The following is a 27,246-nucleotide window of genomic DNA, read 5'->3' as shown; positions in this document are numbered from 1 at the left end:
GGCTCGATCAGTCTCCTGCCTCAGCCTCCCGGGTAGCTAGGACTACCAGCATGCACCATTATAGCTGGCTAATGGTGTATTTTTGTAGATATCGATAGGGTCTATGTTGCCCAGGCTAGTCTTGAACTCCTGGCCTCAAGCAGTCCTCCTTCCCTGGCTTCCCAAAGCACGTGGGATTATAGGTGTGAGCCACTGCATCCAACCCCATGGCCTAATTTTCAAACAGGATTTTACCTAAACTATGTCAAACAAATCAGTAGCCAGTCTATTTTAAAGTCCAAATGATAAGGAGATTTCCTTCCAATAGCAAGGTTTAAGTTCTATTAAACCTGTTTCCTCAACACAGCAAGTTTAGAAATGTTCTGTTCATTCTATCCTAAAGGGCGTGTATACTTCACGTTTATTCATGTACATGTTGCTAGAGTTTCACATAAAAACACAATCATTTCTCAATCAAATGTTTTCTGAAGACACTGAAGTCACGGGGTTGGTCTCACAAACACACTGAGCACATTTGGCAGGGGCAAAGATCACTTTCTTCCACTCCAGTGTCCCCAAAGTGTTCCATTACTTGAGAGGTCAGGAATTCCTCTCCATGTCTTATAACTACCAGTGGTGCTTCTGACACTTTGCTTCACAGAGACTGCCTGCAGCTCCTCTCCTATTCTAGCAGAAATAAAAATGTTTCTTTTTTTATTTATTTTTGTGTGTGTGAGACAGAGTTCCACCCTTGTTGCCTAGGCTGGAGTGCAATGGCGCGATCTCCGTTCACTGCAACCTCTGCCTCCCAGGTGCAAGTGATTCTCCTGCCTCAGGATCCTGAGTAGCTGGGATTACAGACATGCGCCACCACACCCAGCTAATTTTGTATTTTTAGTAGAGACGGGGTTTCTCCATGCTGGTCAGGCTAGTCTCGAACTCCTGACCTCAGGTGATCCTTCCACCTCAGCCTCCCAAAGTACTGGGATTACAGGCCTGAGCCACCACGCCTGGCCTAATAAAAGTGTTTGTATGCAGAGAAGATCCACAAAGAAATTCTTTTTCTAGGCCGGGCGCGGTGGCTCAAGCCTGTAATCCCAGCACTTTGGGAGGCCGAGACGGGCGGATCACGAGGTCAGGAGATCGAGACCATCCTGGCTAACACCGTGAAACCCTGTCTCTACTAAAAAATACAAAAAACTAGCCGGGCGACGTGGCGGGCGCCTGTAGTCCCAGCTACTCGGGAGGCTGAGGCAGGAGACTGGCTTAAACCCAGGAGGCGGAGCTTGCAGTGAGCTGAGATCCGGCCACTGCACTCCAGCCTGGGCGGCAGAGCGAGACTCCGTCTCAAAAAAAAAATAAAATAAATAAAAAATAAAAAAAAAAAAAAAAAAGAAATTCTTTTTCTAGGCCGGGCGCGGTGGCTCAAGCCTGTAATCCCAGCACTTTGGGAGGCCGAGACGGGCGGATCACGAGGTCAGGAGATCGAGACCATCCTGGCTAACACCGTGAAACCCTGTCTCTACTAAAAAATACAAAAAACTAGCCGGGCGACGTGGCGGGCGCCTGTAGTCCCAGCTACTCGGGAGGCTGAGGCAGGAGACTGGCTTAAACCCAGGAGGCGGAGCTTGCAGTGAGCTGAGATCCGGCCACTGCACTCCAGCCTGGGCGGCAGAGCGAGACTCCGTCTCAAAAAAAAAATAAAATAAATAAAAAATAAAAAATAAAAAAAAAAAGAAATTCTTTTTCTAAAAAAAAAAAGTCATTTTTAGCGCCCTGATCAGTTTCTTTGACGACACCCAACACACCCAGTTCAGCAATCCATTTATATCTGAATAAAAAGCTTTCCAAGGCAAAGATGAATTCTGAGGACACACTGGAAATACCCAGTCATCCCCAAGCCCCACCTCATCCTCAAGGGAACTTTCTGAGGAGCTTCTGGATGGGAGATGCAGCTGCCTTTCTAAGTGGCATAGCATATCCGTATTCGGCCAGCTGTGAAAACAGATGTACGCTCTAGTAAAGGCCTGGCAGTGAGCGGAATGGTCTTTCATTCTGGAATGATTCTGAGGGCTAAGAAGGGACTTAACAGTAAAAGCTCAGCTACACAAACCAGGCTAGAAAAGAGAGCTAGGTTTAAATCACACCCTGGGCAACTGACTCAACCCTTCTCTTGCTCAAAGCCTCCAATCCCACCCACCATCTCTGTTAATGTTTTCCCACTCTTCCAGCTCTGAACACCCCAACTAGAATGTACTCCAGGCTGGCAGAGATATGGTCTGTGTTGTTCACCACCGTAACCCTAGCACAGTGCCTGACACAAAATAGGAAATCAAGACATAATTGATCACTAAATGAATGAACACAGCACAAAATGTCTAGATGCTATAACCTCTGGGTGGGGGGATGGTATAGTATCACCATTAAGGGTTCAACCAACCTCGCTCTATCATCCACTGACTTTAGGATAACTTTAAAGAAGTTATTTAACCCCTCTGGGGCTCTGTTATTCACCTCTAAAATGAAGATAACAACACAATCTACTTCATAGGATTTCTGCAAAAATTAAATAAGGCCGGGCGCGGTGGCTCAAGCCTGTAATCCCAGCACTTTGGGAGGCCGAGACGGGCGGATCGCAAGGTCAGGAGATCGAGACCATCCTGACTAACACGGTGAAACCCCGTCTCTACTAAAAAATACAAAAAAACTAGCCGGGCGAGGTGGCGGGCGCCTGTAGTCCCAGCTACTCGGGAGGCTGAGGCAGGAGAATGGCGTAAACCCGGGAGGCGGAGGTTGCAGTGAGCTGAGATCCGGACACTGCACTCCAGCCTGGGTGACAGAGCGAGACTCCGTCTCAAAAAAAAAAAAAAAAAAAAAAAAATTAAATAAGATGATGTACATCAAGCACTTAGCACAGTGGAGGCCCAGAGTAACTTGCAATAACTGCTAGAGGCATGCTGACTGACATCATTGCTGGTTTGCCCCAAGCCACAGTCATCACCATCAGCTGGAAATTTCTTTTTTTTTTTTAATTAATTAATTAATTAATTTTTTTTTTTGAGACAGAGTCTCGCTCTATTGCCCAGGCTGGAGTGCAGTGGCATGATCTTGGCTCACTGCAAACTCCGCCTCCTGGGTTCACACCATTCTCCTGCCTCAGCCTCCCGAGCAGCTGGGACTATAGGTGCCCACCACCGTGCCCAGCTAATTTTTTGTATTTTTAATAGTACGGGGTTAGCCAGGAAGGTCTTAATCTCCTGACCTCGAGATCCGCCCACTTCGGCCTCCCAAAGTGCTGGGATTACAGGCATGAGCCACCACGCCCAGCCTAGAAATTTCATTATCCCAAGTAAAAGCTCTCCTTAGGGAGGCTGGGTGCCGTGGTTCACGCCTGCAATCCTAGCACTTTGGGAGGCCGAGGTGGGTGGATCAAGAGGTCAGGAGTTTGAGACCAGCCTGACCAACATGGTGAAACCCTGTCTCCACAAAAAATACAAAAATTAGCTGGGTGTGGTGGTGAGTGCCGGTAGTCCCAGCTACTTGGGAGGCTGATGTGGGAGGATTGCTTGAGTTATGACAGTGCCACTGCACTCCAGCCTAGGCAACAGAGCAAGACCATGTCTCCAAAAAAAAAAAAAAAAAGAGAGAGAAAAAAATAGGGATGATTGAACAAGAAGGATCCTTATTCAATACTTACCACTCCCTCCCTCAAAAGGATATATCTTTTGAATTAAAAAAGAAACCTAGGCCAGCACAGTGGCTCATGCCTGTAATCCCAGAACTTTGGGAGGCCAGAGGTGGGAGGATCACCTGAGGTCAGGAGTTTGAGACTAGGCTGGCCACCATGGTGAAACTCTGTCTCTACTAAAAATACAAAAAATTGGCCAGGCATAGTGGCTCACGCCTGTAATCCCAGCACTTTGGGAGACCGAGGCAGGCAGATCACCTGAGGTCGGGAGTTCGAGACCAGCCTGACCAACGTGGAGAAATCCCTTCTCTACTAAAAATACAAAATTAACTGAGTGTGGTGGTGCATGCTTGTAATCCCAGCTACTCGGGAGGCTGAGGCAGGAGAATCGCTTGAATCCAGGAGGCAAAGGTCATGGTGAGCCAAGATCACGCCATTGCACTCCAGCCTGGGCAACAAAAGCAAAACTCCGTCTCAAAAAAAAAAAAAAAAAAAAATGCAAAAAATTAGCCAGGCGTGGTGGCATGCGCTTGTGATCCCAGCTACTCAGGAGGCTGAGGTAGGAGAATCGCTTGAACCAGGGAGGTGGAGGTTGCAGTGAGCCCAGACTGTGCCACTGCGCTCAGCCTGGGTGACAGAGCGAGTCTCTGTAACAAAAAAAAAAAAAAGGCCCTGGTGTGATTCCGTCCTGCGTGGCTGTTCTCTGGAGCAGTGTTTGTTTATCTCCGTCCGCCTTCTCTCCCACCTAAGTGCATGCCGCCACCTGATGGAACAGTCGATGGACATGGACATGAGCCCCCTGAGATCCCAAAACGATCTTGTCAGTTGTGAACTAAAGGCCGACAAACATTATCACTTTAAGGTGGATAATGACGAAAATGAGCACCAGTTATCTTTAAGAACGGTCAGTTTAGGGGCTGGTGCAAAGGATGAATTGCACATTGTTGAAGCAGAGGCAATGAATTACGCAGGCAGTCCAATTAAAGTAACACTGGCAACTTTGAAAATGTCTGTATAGCCAACGGTTTCCCTTGGGGGCTTTGAAATAACACCACCAGTGGTCTTAAGGTTGAAGTGTGGTTCAGGGCCAGTGCATATTAGTGGACAGCACTTAGTAGCTGTGGAGGAAGATGCAGAGTCAGAAGATGAAGAGGAGGAGGACGTGAAACTCTTAAGTATATCTGGAAAGCAGTTTGCCCCTGGAGGTGGTAGCAAGGTTCCATAGAAAAAAGTAAAACTTGCTGCTGATGAAGATGATGATGATGATTTTGATGATGAGGAAACTGAAGAAAAAGCACCAGTGAAGAAATCTATACGAGATACTCCAGCCAAAAATGCACAAAAGTCAAATCAGAATGGAAAAGACTCAAAACCATCATCAACACCAAGATCAAAAGGACAAGAATCCTTCAAAAAACAGGAAAAAACTCCTAAAACACCAAAAGGACCTAGTCTGTAGAAGACATTAAAGCAAAAATGCAAGCAAGTATAGAAAAAGGTGGTTCTCTTCCCAAAGTGGAAGCCAAGTTCATCAATTAGGTGAAGAATTGCTTCCGGATGACTGACCAAGAGGCTATTCAAGATCTCTGGCAGTGGAGGAAGTCTCTTTAAGAAAATAGTTTAAACAATTTGTTAAAAATTTTCCGTCTTATTTCATTTCTGTAACAGTTGATATCTGGCTGTCCTTTTTATAATGCAGAGTGAGAACTTTCCCTACCGTGTTTGATAAATGTAGTCCAGGTTCCATTGCCAAGAATGTGTTGTCCAAAATGCCTGTTTAGTTTTTAAAGATGGAACTCCACCCTTTGCTTGGTTTTAAGTATGTATGGAATGTTATGATAGGACATAGTAGTATCGGTGGTCAGACATGAAAATGGTGGGGAGACAAAAATATACACGTGAAATAAAACTCAGTATTTTAATAAAGGAAAGAAAGAAAGAAAGAGAGAGAGAGAGAGAGAGAGAGAGAAAGAAAGAAAGAAAGAAAGAAATCTATACGGCTGGGCAGGTGGCTCACACCTGTAATCCCAGCACTTTGGGAGGCCTAGGCGAGTAGATTGCTTGAGGCCAGGAGTTCGAGACCAGAATGGGCACCATGGCAAAACCCCATCTCTACTAACAATACAAAAAACTAGCTGGGCATGGTGGCACATGCCTGTAGTCTCAGCTACTCAGGAGGCTGAGGTGGAAGGATGGCTTTGAGCCAGGGAGGCAGAGGTGGCAGCGAGCTGAGATCACACCACTGCACTCCAGCCTGGGCAACAGTGTGAGACCCCCTTCTCAAAAGATTGTTTTATTTTATTTTATTTTAATTTTATTTTTGAGACGGAGTCTTGCTCTGTCGCCCAGGCTGGAGTGCAGTGGCATGATCTCGGCTCACTGCAACTTCCACCTCCTGGGTTTAAGCCTCCCATGTAGCTGGGATTACAGACACCTACCACCATGCCAGGCTAATTTTAGTAGAAACAGGATTTCACCATGTTGGCCAGGCTGGTCTTGAACTCCTAACTTCAGGTAATCCAGCCGCCTCTGCCTCCCAAAGTGCTAGGATTATAGGCATGAGCCACAGTGTCTGGCCTAAAAGATCGTTTTCAGAGAAAAAAAAAAAAAAAAAAATATATATATATATATATATATGTGTATATATATATAATGCATAAGAAAACATTCAATCTTCTTCAAAAGAATGATATGGCCCAGTGTGGTGGCTCACGTCTGTCATCCCACCACTTTGGGAGGCTGAGGCATAAGGATCATGTGAGGCCAGGACTTTGAGACCAGTCTGGGCAACATAGCAAGACCCCGTCTCTATTAGAAATTTAAAAATAGCTGGGCACTGTGGTTCATCCCTGAATCCCACTGATTTAATTTCTTAATTCATGAAACAAGTGGAGGGTTGGGGAGAAGCAAAAGGAAAGTAGGGAGAGAAAGAAAGGAAAAGGGGAAGAGGTAGGTAGGTTGTCTGTAAATATCACAGATCTAGGTAACAGTTAACTGAGACATAGGGAAAAAAATTATAGAGCACCCAATGACCTACCAATTACAAACTAAACTCATGAGTCACTAGGCCAGAATGGGGATGCAAAAAGAACCATGGAGCCAGGTACGGTGCCTCATGCTTGTAACCCCAGCATTTTGGGAGGCTGAGGCGGGTGGATCACCTGAGGTCAGGAGTTCCAGACCAGCCTGAGCAATGTGACGAAACCCCATCTTTACTAAAAATAAAAAAATTAGCTGGATGTGGTGGTGTGTGCCTGTAGTCCCAGCTACTTGGGAGGCTGAGACAGGAGAATTGCTTGAACCCGGGAGGCGGAGATTGCAGTAAGCCGAGATAGTGCCACTGCACTCCAGCCTGGCAACAGAGGGAGATTTCATCTCAAAAAAAAGAGAAGGGTGGAATCCCCAAAAAGCCTTTACTCAGAGATAAACAGAAAAGAGAGCTTCATTCCAGGGAATGAAGGCCTCTGCCAACCGTCCGTAGTCTCATTTAATCTCTGAGTCTTCACTTTAAATCATTTGTTCAGAGATATTACTGAAACTCACAAAGCACGCAATTGACAATTCAATAAATATTTACGACTGCTGTAGAATGATACACATAAACTGTATTGAGCGCTTTGAAAGAAAAAGTTATGAGAGATGAGTTTAGCTATGTAGATAACATATTCATGAGACAGAAGGGATTGAGCTGGAAAGTAGAAGAACTTCTAGAATACTCTGCTGGATTGCGCAGTATCATGCTGCCCCTTCACTTGAACCTGAGGGTCTGTGACTTCATGCCAGAACCAGGCTCTGGCAGTTCTTTCAAGTATTCTAACATCTAGAGTCAAATTTCCTGGGAAAGACAGCAATAACCTAGTCTCATTAAGAAGAAAATCAGGGCCGGGCACGGTGGCTCAAGCCTGTAATCCCAGCACTTTGGGAGGCCAAGACGGACGGATCACAAGGTCAGGAGATCGAGACCATCCTGGCTAACATGGTGAAACCCCGTCTCTACTAAAAATACAAAAAATTAGCCGGGCGAGGTGGCGGGTACCTGTGGTCCCAGCTACTCAGGAGGCTGAGGCGGGAGAATGGTGAGATCCTGGGAGGCGGAGGTTGCAGTGAGCTGAGATCCGGCCACTGCACTCCAGCCTGGGCGACAGAGCAAGACTCCGTCTCAAAAAAAAAAAAAGAAGAAGAAGAAGAAAATCAGGAAGGGACCAAAAATTCTGGAAGCTACCTGGAAGTCCAATTATCCTCCAGTGAAGTCAAGCCAGAGATCAGCTACTTATGTATGTCTGGAAAACATCTCTGCCCCAAGAACTCCAACTATGACCAAGCTGACCATATAAACCAGTCAACAGAGCCTCTTCAATGCTAGCCAAAAGCCACTGAAAAAAGGGGCAAAAGGGGCCAGGTGCAGTGGCTCATGCCTGTAATCCCAGCACTTTGGGAGGCCAAGGTGGGTAGATCACCTGAGATCAGGACTCCGAGACCAGCCTGGCCAACATGGTGAAACCCTGTCTCTACTAAAAACGCAAAAATTAGCCAGGCATGGTGGCAGGTACCTGTAATCCCAGCTACTTGGGAGGCTGAGGCAGGAGAATCGCTTGAACCCAGGCTGCAGTGAGCCAAGATTGCACCATTGCACTCCAGCCTGGGCAACAAGAGCGAACCTCCGTCTCAAAAAAAAAAAAAAGAAGAAGAAGAAGAAAATCAGGAAGGGACCAAAAATTCTGGAAGCTACCTGGAAGTCCAATTATCCTCCAGTGAAGTCAAGCCAGAGATCAGCTACTTATGTATGTCTGGAAAACATCTCTGCCCCAAGAACTCCAACTATGACCAAGCTGACCATATAAACCAGTCAACAGAGCCTCTTCAATGCTAGCCAAAAGCCACTGAAAAAAGGGGCAAAAGGGGCCAGGTGCAGTGGCTCATGCCTGTAATCCCAGCACTTTGGGAGGCCAAGGTGGGTAGATCACCTGAGATCAGGACTCCGAGACCAGCCTGGCCAACATGGTGAAACCCTGTCTCTACTAAAAACGCAAAAATTAGCCAGGCATGGTGGCAGGTACCTGTAATCCCAGCTACTTGGGAGGCTGAGGCAGGAGAATCGCTTGAACCCAGGCTGCAGTGAGCCAAGATTGCACCATTGCACTCCAGCCTGGGCAACAAGAGCGAACCTCCGTCTCAAAAAAAAAAAAAAAAGAAGGGGAAAATGAACAAAACATTCTCCAGGGAAGCATCCAACCTTCCCCACCTTCAAAAGCTCCTCCTGTGTCTCTTTCCATAGGTCTTTCCAACTCCTCTTGCCTGAAACTTCTTTACCCTTGTTTTTCTTCCCTTCTTCACAGTCTCCCCACATCTTTCCTCCAATTTCCCATCAAGCAAATGTATTCAATACTTAGCAGTTCTAACCTCACATAGAAATGATCTCATGAGAGAGCTCCTCCCAAAGCAAGGAAGACTCCCCGGAAAAGTCTGACCAGCCATCAGAAGTGTGTCTGCCCTATATAATCTCCCGGATAAACTCAAGGGTGGCTCGGCCAGTAGATGCACCCACAGGAAAACACTGAAGGTCAAATTAATAAGAAATATGTCTATTATGTTAATCCTGGCTCAAAAAGCCAAATGCCTGCTTGATTCCAGAAAAATCAATCACTTCAAGGAATTGACAGGCCAGGAAAAAAAAAAAAAAAACAGAACCATGCAAACTGGAGGTAACTTAAAGTAGTTAAAGACAGGTTCTCTAAAAAGCTGACTCATGGTGGTTTCAATGGCTTACATGGGTCAAATTTTAAACATCCTTGTGCTAAAACAAAATAGCCTATCAAGTTAAATGCCAAGAGTCTGTTGTAACTGAATGATCCCCAGGCTGAAAAAGCTCACAAGACACTGAGCAGAAACTGAAGGCACATAATACGGTTTCTTTCATCTTTCTTTTGGTCTGAGTCATCCTCAACCCTATGTTTCCCAGTAAATGCCATACAATGCCTTCCCCTCTACCACTACCACTAAACAAAAGGGGCTTCTACTTGAGTTTCTTGCATTAAAGGCAACAACGGAGGACGAGGCCCTGCTACTAACCCAACTATTGGTTATAATTTTGACAGCTCCTAAGATCTTTTTTTTAATTGTTATATTTATATGACACCTAAGAAACCAATAATAGATATATTCATGTTCTGACCAGAACTTGCCAAAGGGCTAACTGGCCACTGTACCAAAATTAGTCCTTACATTATAATACTCTGGCCATTGGAAGAGAAAAATGGGAAAATTCAACAATTTGAAAGATGATGATCCCTCTGGCCACGATCTACTGACCAGAATGAAGTCCTGAAGGATTTCCTCCTGTTATGTTATCTACCAGCCAATCTCAGAGGAGCTGGAAAGAACAAGCCCCAGGAAGCTATCCTAGACCAGAAAGCCAAGAACAGGGTCAAGAAAGTGAACGGCAGACAAGCCTAAGATAGAAGTGGCATGGACATGTGGCAGACCAGCATGGCCAGTTTGTGGTAAAGAATTCCCATACAGGGCTGGGTGCAGTGGCTCATGCCTGTAATCCCAGCACTTTGGGAGGCCGAGGCAGGCAGATCACTTGAGGTCAGGAGTTCGACATCAGCCTGGCCAACATGGCAAAACCCCATATCCACTAAAAATACAAAATCAGCTGGGCATGGTGGTAAGCACCTGTAGTCCCAGCTACTCAGGAGACCGAGGCAGAAGAATTGCATGAACCCGAGAGGCGGAGGTTGCAGTGAGCCAAGAAGGTGCCACTGCACTCCAGCTGGGTGACAGAGTGAGACTCCATCTGAAAGAAGGAAGGAAGGAAGGAAAGAAGGAAAGAAAGGAGGGAGGGAGGGAGGGAGGGACAGAGGAAGGAAGGGGAAGGAAAGGGAAGGAAGGAAATGAAGGAAGGAAGGCAGAAAGAAAGGAAGGGAGACAAGAAATAGCAGAGGAAACCTCTGCCTCCTGGGTTCATGTGATTCTCCTGCCTCAGCCTCCTGAGTAGCTAGGACTACAGGTGCCTACCACCACGCTTAGCTGACTTCTGTGTTTTTAGTAGACACGGGGTTTCGCCATGTTAGCCAGGCTGGTCTCGAATTCCTGACCTCAAGTGATCCACCTGCCTCAGCCTCCCAAAGTGCTGGGATTACAGGCATGAGCCACTGAGCCCAGACTGCTATTTTCCATTCCTGAACTCCACTAGAATAATGTATCTTTTAGTCAAGTCCCAGTATTCTGAGCTGCACTATTCTGGGACTGTAAACAAGTGAAGCCGCCAAGCTACACAATGAGTCTTCTTAAAGAAGCAATCTCACCGGGCATGGTGGCTCATGCCTGTAATCCCACCACTTTGGGAGGCCCAAGGCAGGTAGATCCCCTGAGGTCAGGGGTTTGAGACCAGCCTGGCCAACATGGTGAAACCCTGTCTCTACTAAAAATACAAAAATTAGCCAGGTGTTGGGGCAGTCACTTGTAATCCCAGCTACTCAGGAGGCTGAAGCAAGAGAATCACTTGAACCCAGGAGGCAGAGGTTGCAGTGAGCCAAGATCGCACCATTGCACTCCAGCCAAGGCAACAAGAGTGAAACTCTGTCTCCAAAAAAAAAAAAAAAAAAAAAGAAGTGGTCCCAATGAGAGGATGTCCACCAATGACTTTGCTGAAGGGAAGGACGAAGAATCTCATCTCTGGCTCCCATTTTAGAGAGGGTCGGCCCCATGTGAACATTCCCTTAGCCTCTTACTGACCACTCCTGGGTCACTGAGCTTCTTTACCAACCTACACTTAGAGCAAGAGAGGCCTCAGCTTCAAGAGTCTTTGGGCATAAAAAGGCCCTTGGCTCTCCTAATGTTTCAGTCAGAAACAATCAGCATGAAGGTGGAACAGGTGGAAGTTCTTGTCAGTTTCCTACTCTGCTCTCTCAAAAAGAAGACGCTCGCAGGTAAGTTTGGTAGAAATGAGACAGAGGAGAATGGGATGGTTGTACAGCGTCTTTTTAAAAACACAAGAATCGCCAGGTTCGGTGGCTCACGCCTGTAATTCCAGCACTTTGGAGGCCGAGGCGGGCGGATCACCTGAGGCCAAGATTTCAAGACAAGCCTGGCCAATATGGTGAAACCCCGTCTCTACTAAAAAAACAAAAATTAGCCAGGTGTGGTGGTGGGCGCCTGTGGTCCCAGCTACTCGGGAGGCTGAGGCAGGAGAATTGCTTGAACCTGAGAGGTGGAGATTGCAGTGAGCTGAAATCGCGCCACTGTACTCCAGCCTGGCAACAGAGCGAGACTCCATCTCAAAAATAAATAAATAAATAAATAACAAAAACACAAGAACAAAGAAAAACAAATGCCTTTTACTGTTTCACCTTTCTTCTCCTGACAGGTTAACATTCTAATAAAATGCGATGTCTGACTCCCACACAAGACCCAAGAGATGGGAAAATTCTATCCTCTTCCTCCACTAAGAACTCTAACTACCAGAAATCCTATTCTTCTGACCTTTAACTTATGTGCTAAGGTGTTGCCTCTGGCTTCAAGAGATTACAGATGGCTTATCAGCATGAATCATTTATTTATTACAAACTCTAAATAATGGATCTGGGCCGGGCGCGGTGGCTCACACCTGTAATCCCAGCACTTTGGGAGGCCAAGGTGGGTGGATCATGAGGTCAGGAGATGGAGACCATCCTGGCTAACACAGTGAAACCCCATCTCTACTAAAAGGACAAAAAAGGGCATGCTCTAAGAGGCCTCTCACGCTCTAAGTGTAGGGCATGGTGGCGGGCACCTGTAGTCCCAGCTACTCGGGAGGCTGAGGCAGGAGAATGGCCTGAACCCAGGAGGCGGAGCTTGTAGTGAGCCAAGATCGTGCCACTGCACTCCATCCTGGGCAACAGTGCAAGACTCCGTCTCAAAAATAAATAAATAAATAAATAAATAAATAAATAAAGGATCTGTAAGTCCTTTGGTTTTCCTAGCACGGTTCCACTGAGGCTAGAAAAATCAATGAATACGGCTAGATGCAGTGGCTCATGCCTGTAATCTCAGCACTTTGGGAGGCCAAGGCTGGTGGATCACCTGAGGTCAGGAGTTCGAGATCAACCTGGCCAAAATGGTGAAACCCCGTCTCTACTAAAAATTAGCCGGGTGTGGTGGTGGGCACCTGTAATCCCAGCTACTCAGGAGGCTGAGGCAGGAGAATCACTTGAACCTAGGAGTCAGAGGTTGCAGTGAACCAAGACTGCGCCACTGCACTCCAGCCTAAGCAACAAGAGCAAAACTCCAGTCCCCAAAAAAGAAAAAAAAAAAAAGATCAATGAATACAACTCAGAAAGTCTTAACCATTTCATCAGAGAGGTTACAAAATATGTCTAAAGAGAATGCTGACTTCACCAGCTAAATTACTTTAGGAGCAGACAGAACTAAAAGAGGGAGGAAAAAGACGAGGTACAGTAATCCCAGCAGTTTGGGAGACCGCAGGAGGATCATATGAGCCCAAGAGGTAGAAACCAGCCTGGGCAACAGAGTAAGGCCCTGTTTCAAAAGAAAAAAGAAAAAAAAAGATGAAGGAAAAACTGATGTTTGGTTCAATTTTTTTGAACCTTATATATTTTCCACTTCACTAGTGTCCAGATGTCCTGTTAGACTAAACCTTCATCTGTCAGATCCATCACTTTCTCAGTCTCAGCACTACTGACCTTTTATACCACCAGATAAACTCCTTCTGTCGGGGGCTGCCCTATGTCCTGCCTGTGGTTTTAAGTAGCACCCTGGCCTCTATGCACTATTCAGTAGCATATTCTCCTCAAAGCTCTGTTGTGACAACCAAAGATGTCTCCAATCATTGCCAAATGTCCCTTGAGGGAACAAAATCGCTCCTGATTGACAACCACTGTGTTAGATAATACAAATGAGACTAATTTATCTCTCTTTTTTGTATCAATCAGGTTCTTAAAGACTTAGTTTTATCAATTTCACACAATAAAACCTGGTGTCTTAAATAAGCAAGTGTTATTTGTACAAACCAAACGCCTACAAGTCACCACTGAGTTCCCTTACTCCCTCACTCCTCCATCCAACATATCAGCACTCCTGACTATTTTACCTACGAACTTTGTCCAAAATTCATCAGTCTCTCCACTTCCCCATCTCAGTAACATCAAATCTATACCACTTCTTTCCTCACCCTCTGCAACAGCCTCCTAAGTGGTCTCCCTGCCTTCCTTCCTGTCCCTCTACAGTCACTGCCATCTAGTCTATACATCAGTCTCTTATCAGGTCACTACAGCTTCTATTGGGTCCTGTGACTTCTTAGCATAAAGCAGTCTGGTGTCTCCCGTCACCCTTAAAATAAAATCCGCTTACTTCTACAGCCTGCACGGCCTCCTATGCTCTGGAACCTGCTTCCCTCTGCACCTCTTTCCTTACTATTCTCTGCCAGCTCTCTCCAGCCACACTGGCATTCTTTCTAGCCTCAAACATGCCATCCAACCTTCATTTTGTTCCCATTCCCTCTATCTGGAGGTCTACATACCACATTAGCATTACCCATCAGATCTCTGCTTAAAAATCACCTCTGCAAGCCAGGGGCAGCGGCTCATGCCTGTAATCCCAGCACTTTGGGAGGCTGAGGTGGGCGGATCACCTGAGGTCTGGAGTCCAAGACTAGCCTGGCTAACATGGCAAAACCCCATCTCTACTAAAAATACAAAGATTAGTCAGGTGTGGTGGCGGGTGCCTGTAATCCCACCTACTCGGGAGGCTGAGGAAGAAAAATCCCTTGAACCCGGGAGGCAGAGGTTGCAGTGAGGTGAGATTGCGCTACTGCACTCCAGCTTAGGTGACAGAGCAAGACTCCGTCTCAAAAAAAAAAAAAGTCACCTCTACAATAAGACCTTCTCTGACCATCCTGCCAAAGAGGTTTCCAAATCACTCTCTCAGGTGTTTACATGTGTGAAATCTGCTTTCCCCACTTGAATAGTAAGCTTTATGAAGTAATGGACCATGTCTTATTAACCATGTATTTCCAGAACATAAGAAATGCCTGGCACAGCTGGGTGCAGTGGCTCATGACTGTAATCCCATCACTTTGGGAGGCCAAGGCAGGCAGATCATGAGGTCACGAGTTCAAGACCAGTCTGACCAACATGGTGAAACCCCATCTCTATTAAAAATACAAAAAAATGGGCCGGGCGCGGTGGCTCAAGCCTGTAATCCCAGCACTTTGGGAGGCCGAGGCGGGTGGATCACAAGGTCAGGAGATCGAGACCATCCTGGCTAACACGGTGAAACCCCGTCTCTACTAAAAAATACAAAAAAATAGCCGGGCGAGGTGGCGGGCGCCTGTAGTCCCAGCTACTCGGGGAGGCTGAGGCAGGAGAATGGCGTGAACCCGGGAGGCGGAGCTTGCAGTGAGCTGAGATCTGGCCAGTGCACTCCAGCTTGGGTGACAGAGCGAGACTCCGTCTCAAAAAAAAAAAAAAAAAAAAAAATACCAAAAAATGGCTGGGCACAGTGGCTCAAGCCTGTAATCCTAGCACTTTAGGAGGCCAAGACGGGCAGATCACGAGGTCAGGAGATCGAGACCATCCTGGCTAACACAATGAAACCCCGTCTCCACTTAAAAAATACAAAAAACTAGCCAGGTGAGGTGGCGGGCATCTGTAGTCCCAGCTACTCGGGAGGCTGAGGCAGGAGAAAGGCGTGAACCCGGGAGGCGGAGCTTGCAGTGAGCCGAGATAGCACCACTGCACTCCAGCCTGGGCGACAGAGCAAGACTCTGTCTCAAAAAAAAAATACAAAAAAATTAGCCAGGCATGGTGGCGCACACCTGTAATCCCAGCTACTCAGGAGGCTGAGGCAGAACTGCTTGAACCCCGGAGGTGGAGGTTGCAGTGAGCCAAGATCGTGCCACTGCACTTCAGCCTAGGTAACAGAGACTCCATCTCAAAAAAAAAAAAAAAGTTCCTGGCACATAATACATGCGCAAAAATTGTGATGAATTAATGGATGTCTTTGGCCAGCAGGTCAAATGTGTCCATTTAGGAGCCACAGGTGACTTTCTACTTCTGAGACCAAAAGTCAGTCTCTCCTCAAATTCACCACTATAGTACACACTCACATGACAAGGTAATGATAAAATGTTCACTCTCAAAGGAAGCTTTTTGTGCTTTTACATTTTCTAAAAGAAACTGAATAGTACTCAAATCATACACAAAAACCTTAGGAGACTCTAGGCCATAGAATTTGAGGAGACCACACACAAGGGTTACAGTCTACAAGGTGCTAAAATAACCTCTATCTATGGGCCGGACGCCGTGGTGCCCACCTGTAGTCCCAGCTACTTGGGCGGCTGAAGTGGAAGGATTGCTTGAGCCCAGGAATTCAAGGCCAGCCCGGGCAACACAGCAAGACCCCATCTAAAAAAAAAAAAAATCCCTATGTACTAAATAAATTGAAAAGGCTCAAAATGCTCAAAACCCACAAATGCCTAGAAACATGAGAAGAAAAACAAAATCAGAACCTAACTGATAGACTATTTACTGCTATGAGGAAGATCATCAATAACACTTTGATAATGATAAATAATAATACATTTATGCAGAGCTATGGTTCATCAGATTCTCACAGCAGCCATAAAGAATTGGTGAGCTGCTGCTTTTGGCCACAATCAAGTTTAATTAGAAAGTTTAGGCCAGAGCCGGGTGCGATGGCTCACGCCTGTAATCTCAGCACTTTGGGAGGCCGAAGCAGGTGGATCACAAGGTCAGGAGTTCAAGACCAGCCTGACCAACATCGTGAAACCCCGCCTCTACTAAAAATACAAAATATAGCCAGGCGTGGTGGTGGTGCCTGCAATCACAGCTACTTGGGAGGCTGACGCAGGAGAATCGCTTGAATCCAGGAGATGGAGGTTGCAGTGAGCCAAGTTCGTACCACAGCACTGCAGCCTGGGCAACAGAGCAAGACTCTGTCTCAAAAAAAAATGAAAGAAAATTTATGTCAGGCGCAGTGGCTCACACCTGTAATCCTAGCACTCTGGGAGGCCAGGGCGGGCGGGTCATGAGGTCAAGAGATCAAGACTATCCTAGCCAACATGGTGAAACCCTATCTCTACAAAAAATACAAAAATTTGCTGGACATGGTGGCACACACCTGTAATCCCAGCTACTTGGGAAGCTGAGGCAGAAGAATTGCTCGAACCCAGAAGGCGGAGGTTGCAGTGAGCCAAGATTGTGCCACCACACTCCAGCACCTGGGCAACAGAGTGAGACTCCATCTCAAAAAAAAAAAAAAAACAAAGGAAAGGATAAATAAACATGAAAAAATTCTAGAGGGCATGCAGTTCACTGTTTTTTGTTTTGTTTGTTTGTTTTTTCAGACAGACTGTCGCACTGTCACCGGGGCTGGAGTGCAATGGTGCAATCTCAGCCTCCCAAGTAGCTGGGATTACAGGAACACACCACCACACCAGGCTAATTTTCTGCATTTTTAGTAGAGACGGGGTTTCACTATGTTGGCTAGACTGGTCTCGAGCTCCTGACCTTGTGATCTGCCAGCCTTGGCCTCACAAAGTGTTGGAATTACAGGGGTGAGCCACCACACCTGGCCACAGTTCATCGTTAATGGTGACTGCTTTAAGAAAAAAAAGCAGGAGCCAGGCATGGTGGCTCATGCCTGTAATCCCAGCACTTTGGGAGGCCAGGGTAGGAGGTCAGGAGTTGGAGACCATCCTAGCCAACATGCAAAACCCAGTCCCTACTAAAAACACAAAAATTAGCAGGGCGTGGTGGTGTGCACCTGTAATCCCAGCTACTTGGGAGGCTGAGGCAGGAGAATCACTTGAACCCGGGATGCAGAGGTTGCAGTGAGCTGAGATTGTGCCATTGCACTCCAGACTGGGCAACAGAGTGAAACTCCATCTCAAAAAAAAAAAAGGGAAAAAAGAAAGGAAAGGAGGCTGGGCACAGTGGCTCACATCTGTAATCCATGCACTTTGGGAGGCCAAGTCAGGCTGGTCTCAAACTCCTGACCTCATGATCCACCTGCTTTGGCCTCCCAAAGTGCTGGAATTACAGGTGTGAGCCACCCCGCTCAGTCTGTATTTTCAGTAGAGATGGAGTTTCACCATGTTGGTCAGGCTGGTCTCAAACTCCTGATCTTGTGATCCACCCGCCTCGGTCTCCCAAAGTACTGGGATTACAGGCGTGAGCCACCATGCCTAGCTAATTTTTTTTTTTTTTTTTTTTTGAGACGGAGTCTGGCTCTGTCGCCCAGGCTGGAGTGCAGTGGCCAGATCTCAGCTCACTGCAAGCTCCGCCTCCCGGGTTTACGCCTTTCTCCTCCCTCAGCCTCCCAAGTAGCTGGGACTACAGGTGCCCGCCACCTCGCCCGGCTAGTTTTTTGTATTTTTATAGTAGAGATGGGGTTTCACCATGTTAGCCAGGATGGTCTCGATCTCCTGACCTCGTGATCCGCCCGTCTCGGCCTCCCAAAGTGCTGGGATTACAGGCTTGAGCCAACGTGCCCGGCCGCTAATTTTTTTTTTTATTTTCAGTAGAAACGATGTTTGACCATGTTGGCCCAGCTGCTCTCGAACTCCTGACCTCAGGTGATCCACCTGCCTGGGCCTCCCAAAGTGCTGGGATTACAGGCATGAGCTACCATGCCTGGCCTTGATATTCATTTTTTAAAAACTGAAGTTGGCTGGGCATGGTAGCTCACGCCTGTAATCCCAGCACCTTGGAAGGCTGACGCAGGTGGATAATTTGAGGTCAGGAGTTCGAGACTAGCCTGGCCAACATAGAGAAACCCCGTCTCTACTAAAACAAACACAAAAATTAGCCAGGCAAGTGGTGCATGCCTGTAGTTCCAGCTACTCAGGAGGCTGACGCAGGAGAATCGCTTGAACCTGGGAGACCGAGGTTGCAGTGAGGCAAGATCATACCACGGCACTCCAGCCTGGGGGACAGAGTGAGACTCTGTCTCCAAAAAAAAAAACAACTGAAGTGTAGATGTGACAACACCAATTAGTAAGTATTTATGCACTGTCAATGTGTTTACCATTGTACATGGTATAGGCCATGAAACATGGTCCTGCTCTCCAGAAGTTCACAATCTAACCTAATTTATAACCTAGATTTATGTCAATCATCTAATTGTTTTGAACATTCTCTATTAGAAAACTGAACTAGATATTTTAAGTATTTCTCCATTTATGACTCTATGAGAACAAATCACCTAAAATCAAAGAATTCTATGTCTATACCATCAGTCCCAAGAATGCTGCTTGCAATTAACAAACTGTTATATCCTGGGAAGTGGTTAATGTTTATGAAGGGAGGAAATGTGGGAAGAATCTTTACAAATAATCCAATTATATACATATTACATACAAGAAATAAAGATGAAGGACCAATATCATCTCTGGGTAGTTAGATTTATCTTCTTCATTCTTTATATGCTCCTAATTCTCAACTAAGGAATATGTATCAATGCTACAAAAAAGAAAAAAACACACATCCTCCTCCCCCAAAAAAATTCTTTTTAAAGGTGCCAATGCAATCCATGAGGGTTACTAGTCCATCCCAAAGCTTCCCCTCATTTGACAAAAGTGGCAACAACCAAACTATGACTTTCCAAAAGCTGACATTACAGAGAACTGATAGCAAAACCACCAAGAATCATCCAAAATCCAAGTGTTCCATTTATAAAAGATGTAGTCCACAATGTCGCCCAATTAGAGCATAATCCATAATGAAGACATTATTGCTAACAAGGGACGCGGAATGGGATCTGGGTCACTCTTCCATAACTATTTGTTCCTCTCAAACCAATAAAGAAAAGTCTGTGTTAGCAAAGTATTTAGCTGACAATGGAAGTACATAGGAATCATGATGTAATTCATTTCCATCAGCTTATCCAAGGAGGAAAAAAGTACAGAAGAAAAATATTGGCCGGGCGCGGTGGCTCAAGCCTGTAATCCCAGCACTTTGGGAGGCCGAGACGGGCGGATCACGAGGTCAGGAGATCGAGACCCTCCTGGCTAATACAGTGAAACCCCGTCTCTACTAAAAATACAAAAAAACTAGCCGGGCGAGGTGGCGGGCGCCTGTAGTCCCAGCTACTCGGGAGGCTGAGGCAGGAGAATGGCGTAAACCCGGGAGGCGGAGCTTGCAGTGAGCTGAGATCCGGCCACTGGACTCCAGCCTGGGCGACAGAGCGAGACTCCGCCTCAAAAAAAAAAAAAAGAAAAGAAAAATATTAGGTGGGTAATTAGGGAGCCTCTCAAATGGTAACTTACATAGGTACTCCCCTCCAAACTGGAAACTGAAGAGAGTCATCACCATCAAAAGTACTGAGTCAATGAACCACAGATACTCAACAGTGATACTGACTACAACGAACTGGTACTGGATACCATGTGCCAGACTGTGATAAAAATCATTTAAGCTGTGCCTCAGTTTTACTTCCACTTTACAGGATTGTTGATAGGGCTCAAAAAGATTAGGAATGGAAAGGATTTTTATCACTTACCCTTGGCTATACAGTGATTGGTAAACAAGGATGTGAATTCAAGCAAACTTCACTTGAAAGCCCACTCAAAAGAAAAGTATGGACACTACACTACCTTCATTCAAAAGTATAAACATTATACTACCCCTTCCCCAATCTCGCCTAGCTGTCACAACACTACCATCTCCCCAACTCAGACTCAAGCCAAATATCCCCTAGTCATTCTGTACTCCCAGATGCCCTCACTGCCTTTTACTGATCAGAAACCTATACAAGAAAATATGAAGAGACCAGCCGATCATGCCTGTAATCCCAACACTTTGGGAGGCCAAGGTGGGTGGATCACTTGAGGTCAGGAGTTCGAGACCAACCTGGCCAACATGGTGAAACCCCATCTCTACTAAAAATTCAAAATTAGCCAGGCATGATGGCACGCGTCTGCAATCCTAGCTACTCGGGAGGCTGAGGCAGGAAAATAGCTTGAATCCAGGAGGCAGAGGTTGCAGTGAGCTGAGATGGCACCACTGCACTCCAGCCTGGGTGACAGAGCAAGAGTCCACCTCAAAAAAAAATATATATATATATACACACACACACATATATATACACGTGTATATATGTGTATATATATATGTATATATATGTATGTATACGAAGAGACCATCTGGAAAGAATATTGTCCTTATTAAAAGCCACTTTTTAAAGACCCGCCTGTGTAAATGGAGATAGCAGGTTTATGCCGTATTACCTAGCACTCCCATGGAACCCAATGTTAGTGGGTATTTCCCTGGATAGATACAGTCCTGCATCACTAACATTTACTCATGGCTTGCCAGGGTGCTCTCATTCTGAAGTATTTTAAATCAGTTCTAATAATGCTACAATTAATACTAACAACAGCTACCATATACACTGACCATTTATTATGCGACAGGCTCTACAAACGCAGTCTCATTTCAACCTCACAACTCAATGAAGTAGGCTGTCCCCCATTTTATAGATGAAAAAGCTAAGGCTCAGAGAAGGAAAGTAATTCGACCAGAGGTCATGCAGCTGGTAACTAAATCTGACTCCATGCAGCTAAAGCCTCCAGAGGTCTTGCCTTTTAATGATTAAAATGTGATCTCCTCTCGGACATTGGTTTTTGAGAGCTGCCTTCCAACAACAGATCTGCTCCACTACACACGAATCCCACTATACCCATGTGCTTACCTGAACTTCTTCATTTTCGTCTACTAGGAGGAAACTCACAACCTTCTCAGTCATCTTCTTCCTCTTGGTCTCCTCATCCATCTCTTCTGCCTCCAGTGACCCCTGGAGATTACTGACATTGTACACAGTAACAGGGTGTCTCCTTTTGTTACCCCCAGAATGAGTCCTCTTCTGGCACTCCAGGCACAAGTTGATTTTGCAGGTCTGGCACCTCACGATTGCCCTCTGCCTAACACCTGGTAAATGCCCACTGAGACCCTTGCAGAGGTCACAGTAAGGGACATGGCCAGGTTTGAGTCTTATCCGCTCATGGTTTCTCAGGCGCTCCTGCCGATGGAGCTCCTCCTCGCAGCGGAGACACTGCAGACTGCAGCACTCATCACACTCAAAGATAGCTTCATCAGTCCCGCTGCAGGCGTAACTTTCCTGGCACATCAGCCCCGGATTCAGGCCCTTCTCTGCTGGGGATGTCTGGGCACTCATACTCACACTGGTAAGGAAACACACCCACCATATAACAGTCACTGAGCTTGCCCCAGGAGTGAAGACAAAGATTTGAGTCTGAAAACTGCACGAAACCTCCCCAGGGTTCTGAACACTTTAAAAAAGAACACCTTTCCTGTCCTCCTGTTATAGCTCTGGACAAACAAATGTTCAAATTTTTAATTTGCTGCCTCCAAGACTCTTGTATTAGCAGCAACGTTGATTTGGTTTAATGGTTTCATCCTCCATAAAGTGTAAGCAAAGATGTGGTGAAAATTGACTTGGAAGGGTCTTTTATGGCTGAGAGAGGTCTGATGGGTTCACGGTGGTGGGTTCACCAGTTGGACATTAGCTACAAAGTTTCGGTAATGAAAGAAAGTGGTCAGGAGCTTTTCGATATAATTCGACCTGAAGTCAGTATTTCAGGGGATACCTAGAATAGGGGAAGGAAAAGGATTTCAATCATCCAAAAAACGGAAGTGCACCTTAAAAAAAAAATTGTGACTAAATTACATACTAGCCCAAAACTGCTGAGACAAATCTCATTACTTTTTTTTTCTTCTTTTTTTCTGAGACAGAGTTTTGCTCTTGTTGCCCAGGCTGGAGTGCAATGGGACAGCCTCGGCTCACCGCAACCTCCGCCTCCCAAGTTCAAGTGATTCACCTGCCTCAGCCTCCCAAGGAGCTAGGATTACAGGCGCCCACCACAGCGCCCAGCTAATTTTTGTATTTTTAGTAGAGACGGGGTTTCACCATGTTGGCCAGGCTGGTCTTGAACTCTTGACCTCAGGTGATCCGCCTGCCTTGGCCTCCCAAAGTGCTGGGATTACAGGCGTGAGCCACTGCACCTGGCCAGAAATCTCATTTTCTATCTTAACACTTACACTGGCTTGTTATATAGCCAGGCACAGTGGCTCATACCTGTAATTCCATCACTTTGGGAGGCCGAGGTGGGCAGATCACTTGAGGTCAGGAGTTCGAGACCACTCTGCCCAACATGGTGAAATCCTATCTCTACTAAAAACACAAACATTCGCTGGGCGTGGTGGCGGGCGCCTGTAATCCCAGCTACTAGGGAGGCTGAGGCAGGAGAATTGCTTGAACCTGGGAGGTAGAGGTTGCAGTGAGCCAAGATCTTGCCACTGCACTCCAGCCTGGAAGACAGAGTGAGACTCTCTCAAAAAAAAAATAAATAAATAAATAATATTTTCAAAATTATAGCTAAACTTCCTCCTCTTGAGAACAAACGCCACCTCTAGGCCCAAGGCATTTAAGAGACTTTGCTGCTCTATTTCCCAGACTGGAATTTTCTGTTCATTCAGTTATTAAATTCAGAATCTAAATCACTAAGTGAGTAGTACTTGGAAGGACAGCCCTCTGCACCCCCACATGCATCCCACAATTGGGAGGAGTGGAGAGGCTTGTACAAAGCTAATGAAAATGTAATAATAAACTTTAGATCTATCAAATACCTGGGCCCACCCGGTTAGCCTTGTAACTGGATTGTTTCAACTCCAGTTAGACATATACTAAGGACTCTAAACTTAGAAACAATAGTAACAATTTCATGTTTAAAAACAATTTTTTTACTTTGTAATTCTTCTGTCCCTTCTTTCACTAACTACCAAAAAAACAAAAAAAGGAGCAACAGGCCTCTACTATGACCTATGGCAAAGCCAGGCCTGCAGTGAATCAAAACAAGTAATTTTTCTCTTTGTCACTTAAAAACTAACTTAAAAATAACTTCAAAATAGGAAAAAAGATAACTGGGGCAAGAAAGGGGCTTTTGTCACTTTGACAATTATATTCCTAATTCCCACTAGCCTTGACCCCCATTCCAAGGCCCCAACAAGGTGTAAAGCCCTGCCTTTCTGATAGTCACTCCTCCCCTACAGTAATCAATCTATCAATCTTATTTTTAGATAAACAAGGAAGGCGAAGGGAGTGACTAGGGGATCTTATTTACACTCTAACCTCAGACATGCCTAGCCAACCCCCAAAACAGAAACAAAAATCAAACTTGTCACAATTGAGAAAAATATAAAATCAACCTTAAAAAGTACACCTTACCCCTGGCCATGTCAAGCAAACATTTTGCCCACTCGGGCCCCCACCTCGACACCTCTCCCCAGCCGGGGACTCCTCACCCTTCCTTCCACCCGGACACCACCACCACAACCCGAGGGGCAGGAGCGGAGCCTAAGAACAAAGAAGGTCCCCCAAAATCCCCCCCACGCCGGCAAAACCCGGAGCCGAATCCATTGTTTATACCACCCCACCCCCCCCCCGCCGCACCCGCCCCTCCTTCCTCCCGAGGGCAGCCGGAGCCCCAGGACGATCACTCGCCCCGCGCTGGGCCGTGCCCTCCCCGCCCTGCCCTGCCCGCCGCGGCCCGGGGATCCCACCACGGAGCAGCTCGGCCGCAGCAAGGCGGCGTCGGGGGGCCGCAGGGCGCCAGTGGGGACAGAGGCTGTTCCTCAGGACACCGGCAGATCCATCCTCATCTCCATCTCCGCCACCCTCCTCCTTCGTTGCCTCCCGGGCTTCCTCCTCTCCTGTTGTCAGTTGGGATCAGCTGATCGGAGTGAACTTCTCCCAGCTTGGACTAACAGGAAGGCGTGAGCGGTGCAGCCCAGAAAGGGAGGAGCGAGAGAGGGAGGAGCCCGGCGCCAGCGAGGGCGGAGTGCGCACTGCCTCCTGGGAGATGTAGCTCCTCGCGGCGCACTTTCGCCCCTCATCCCGGAAGGGAAGACTCTGAATGACTACAACTCCCAGTACTAAAGAGGCTGCTCTTGCGAGGAGGCGGTGGGGACCGGCTACGGAGGATTTCGGGACTTGGAGTTTTTGCATTGAGTGTGGTATCCGCAGGTTTCAGCACGTTCTTTTGGGTTGCAACTGGGAAAGGCATGGTGCTACGTTAGAGAACTGATGTAATAATGTCTAGTATAAGTGGGAAATGGCGAGTCAATTAATTTGAATTCAAGTAACCCTATTGAACACCATTCCCTCAGAAAAGTGTGAGCACAGGCAGTCTCCACTTTCCCAATTTCACTTCTCAAAAACTAAGGAAAAGACCAGAAAGAAGTGATAAGAGGATATAGGTACTCTTGGGAAGTTTTTGTTGATTTTCCCCCCTTTGGCAAAGGACAAAATTACAACGAATTTAGTTTTAAGATCTCAATTGCCTTTATTGCGACTCTAGGATTAGACAACACTTCATTCCAGAAAGTGGAGTGAATGTTCTGATGAGCAGGAGAGGTTGGCTTTGTAGACAGAGAAAAGCTTAAAGAAGCAAAAGCAAAGAACAAAGAGCATATTAGTTTCTTTCTTTCTTTCTCTTTCTTGTCATCCTTTTCTTTCCTCTTTCTTCTCTCTTCTTTCAGTCTTCTTATGGGACCTTGACATATTGGTCATTTCTTTTTCTTTTTTTTTTTTGAGACGGAGTCTCGGCTCTGTCGCCCGGGCTGGATTGCAGTGGCCGGATCTCAGCTCACTGCAAGCTCCGCCTCCCGGGTTTACGCCATTTTCCTGCCTCAGCCTCCCAAGTAGCTGGGACTACAGGCGCCCGCCACCTCGCCCGGCTAGTTTTGTGTATTTTTTTAGTAGAGACGGGGTTTCGCCATGTTAGCCAGGATGGTCTCGGTCTCCTGACCTCGTGATCCGCGCGTCTCGGCCTCCCAAAGTGCTGGGATTACAGGCTTGAGCCACCGCGCCCGGCCCATATTGGTCATTTCTAAGCTACTTTCCTTGGAAGGTGGGGACAGAAAGACAGAACAATAGAAAAATAACTGATTAGTTGACATCAGCTTACTTCAGGGTACTTCTTTTGTGTAAGGATTACAACAGAGGGAGCTTCATTATCATGCAACCTTAACACAAGCCTGTTTGGGAAATTGGCTGTCCTTATCCCTCTTTCCTGATTTCTCTGAAGGTCAGATAACAACTTAGAGTTTGGTAACAGCTTAGTTTGGATTTGGTGAGGTGAAACTTTAGCATGGGTGATTCCATTTTTATTTTAGCCAGGTCCCTTGGGGCCTGGTGCAGGAGTTTAGTCCAAAACAAAGGCCTCCTATCATTTTTACTTAACACCCTTCAAGGGTATTCTCCAAACCAACCATGAATTTTTTTTCCTACCTAGTAGTTTTCTGATCTTTCCTTCTATAGTTTCAGAACGTCTCAGGCCGGGTGCGGTGGCTCACGCCTGTAATCCCAGCACTTTGGGAGGTCAAAGTGGGCTGATAACCTAAGGTCGGGAGTTCGAGACCAGCCTGACCCACATGGCAAAACCCCCATCTACACTAAAAATACAAAAATTAGCTGGGCATGGTGGTGGGTACTTGTAATCCCAGCTACTCGGGAGGCTGAGGTAGGAGAATTGCTTGAACCCGGGAGGCGGAGGTTACGGTGAGCCGAGATGGCGCCATTGCACTCCAACCTGGGCAACAAGAGGGAAACTCTGTCTCCAAAAAAAAAAAAAAAAAAGCTATTATAGTTTCAGAACTTCTCAATTTGAAATTATCTTTGAGGGCCAGGCACAGTGGCTCATGCCTGTAATCCCAGCACTTCGGGAGGCCAAGGTGGGCGGATCACAAGGTCAGGAGTTCAAGACCAGCATGGCCAACGTAGTGAAACCTCATCTCTACTAAAAATACAAAACATTAGCTGAGTGTGGTGGCGGGCACCTGTAATCCCAGCTATTTGGGAGGCTGAGGCAGGAGAATCACGTGAACCTGGGAGGCAGAGGTTGCAGTCAGCTGAGATTGCACCATTGCACTCCAGCCTGGGCAACAGTGCGAGACTCCATCTCAAAAAAGAAAAAAAAAAAAAGAAATTATTTTTGCGTTAGATGGGATAAATTTTCAGATAAGCTTTCAGTCTACAGTGCAGGCTAATGGTTAACATTTATCAGGCTTTTTCTTTTTTCATGGCCTTATATTTGTTTAGTGCTTTCACTTTTTGTTTGTTTCTTGAAACAACATTGAAAGAAAGCCTGGGTCTGTGTTGCCAAAGATTGACTGCTTGCTCTAGAAAAGCTCCTGAAGGCCTGGCGTGGTGGTTCATGTCTGTAATCTTAGCACTTTGGGAGGCCAAGGTAAGCAGAGCACTTGAGGTCCTGGCCAACATAGTGAAACCATGACTATACTAAAAATACAAAAAATTAGCTGGGAATGGTAGCGCGTGCCTGTAATCCCAGCTACTCTGAAGGCTGAGGCAGGAAAATCACTTGAACTCCAGAGGCAGAGGTTATACTGAGCCTAGATTGTGCCATTGCACTCCAGCCTGGGCAATGGAGCAAAACTCCATCTCAAAAAAAAAAAAAAAGAGGCTGGGTGTGGTGGCGGTTCACACCTGTAATCCTAGCACTTTGGGAGGCTGAGGTGGGT

At 46.4% G+C, this 27,246-nt stretch overlaps 1 protein-coding gene and 2 pseudogenes across 5 annotated transcripts in view; 1 reads left to right on the top strand and 2 right to left on the bottom strand.

The window, feature by feature from the left end:
* Window positions 1-24,549, bottom strand: part of ZFYVE1 (zinc finger FYVE-type containing 1) — a 63,828-nt gene extending 39,279 nt beyond the window's left edge. For 2 of the 4 annotated variants that reach the window (XM_033187527.1, XM_033187530.1), the window contains exons 1-2: window positions 24,268-24,549; window positions 21,380-22,295 (exon numbers count right to left, since the gene is read on the bottom strand). In XM_033187527.1, the coding sequence (XP_033043418.1) occupies window positions 21,380-21,862 (483 nt within the window). In that variant the 5' untranslated portion in view covers window positions 21,863-22,295; window positions 24,268-24,549. Of the gene's footprint in view, window positions 1-21,379; window positions 22,319-23,932; window positions 24,055-24,267 lie in introns of those variants that run through there. The other 2 variants (XM_033187529.1, XM_033187528.1) reach the window with 2 other exon arrangements.
* Window positions 4,419-5,509, top strand: LOC117069373 (annotated as a pseudogene). The gene has a single exon (XR_004431519.1). The product of XR_004431519.1 is annotated as a nucleophosmin-like (transcript).
* LOC117071011 overlaps window positions 24,006-27,246 on the bottom strand; it is a 33,244-nt pseudogene continuing 30,003 nt past the window's right edge.

Source organism: Trachypithecus francoisi, unplaced genomic scaffold, assembly GCF_009764315.1.
Source record: "Trachypithecus francoisi isolate TF-2019V2 unplaced genomic scaffold, Tfra_2.0 Lachesis_group3, whole genome shotgun sequence".
Taxonomy (NCBI): Eukaryota; Metazoa; Chordata; class Mammalia; order Primates; family Cercopithecidae; genus Trachypithecus; species Trachypithecus francoisi.
This window is presented reverse-complemented; position numbering and strand designations above follow the sequence as displayed.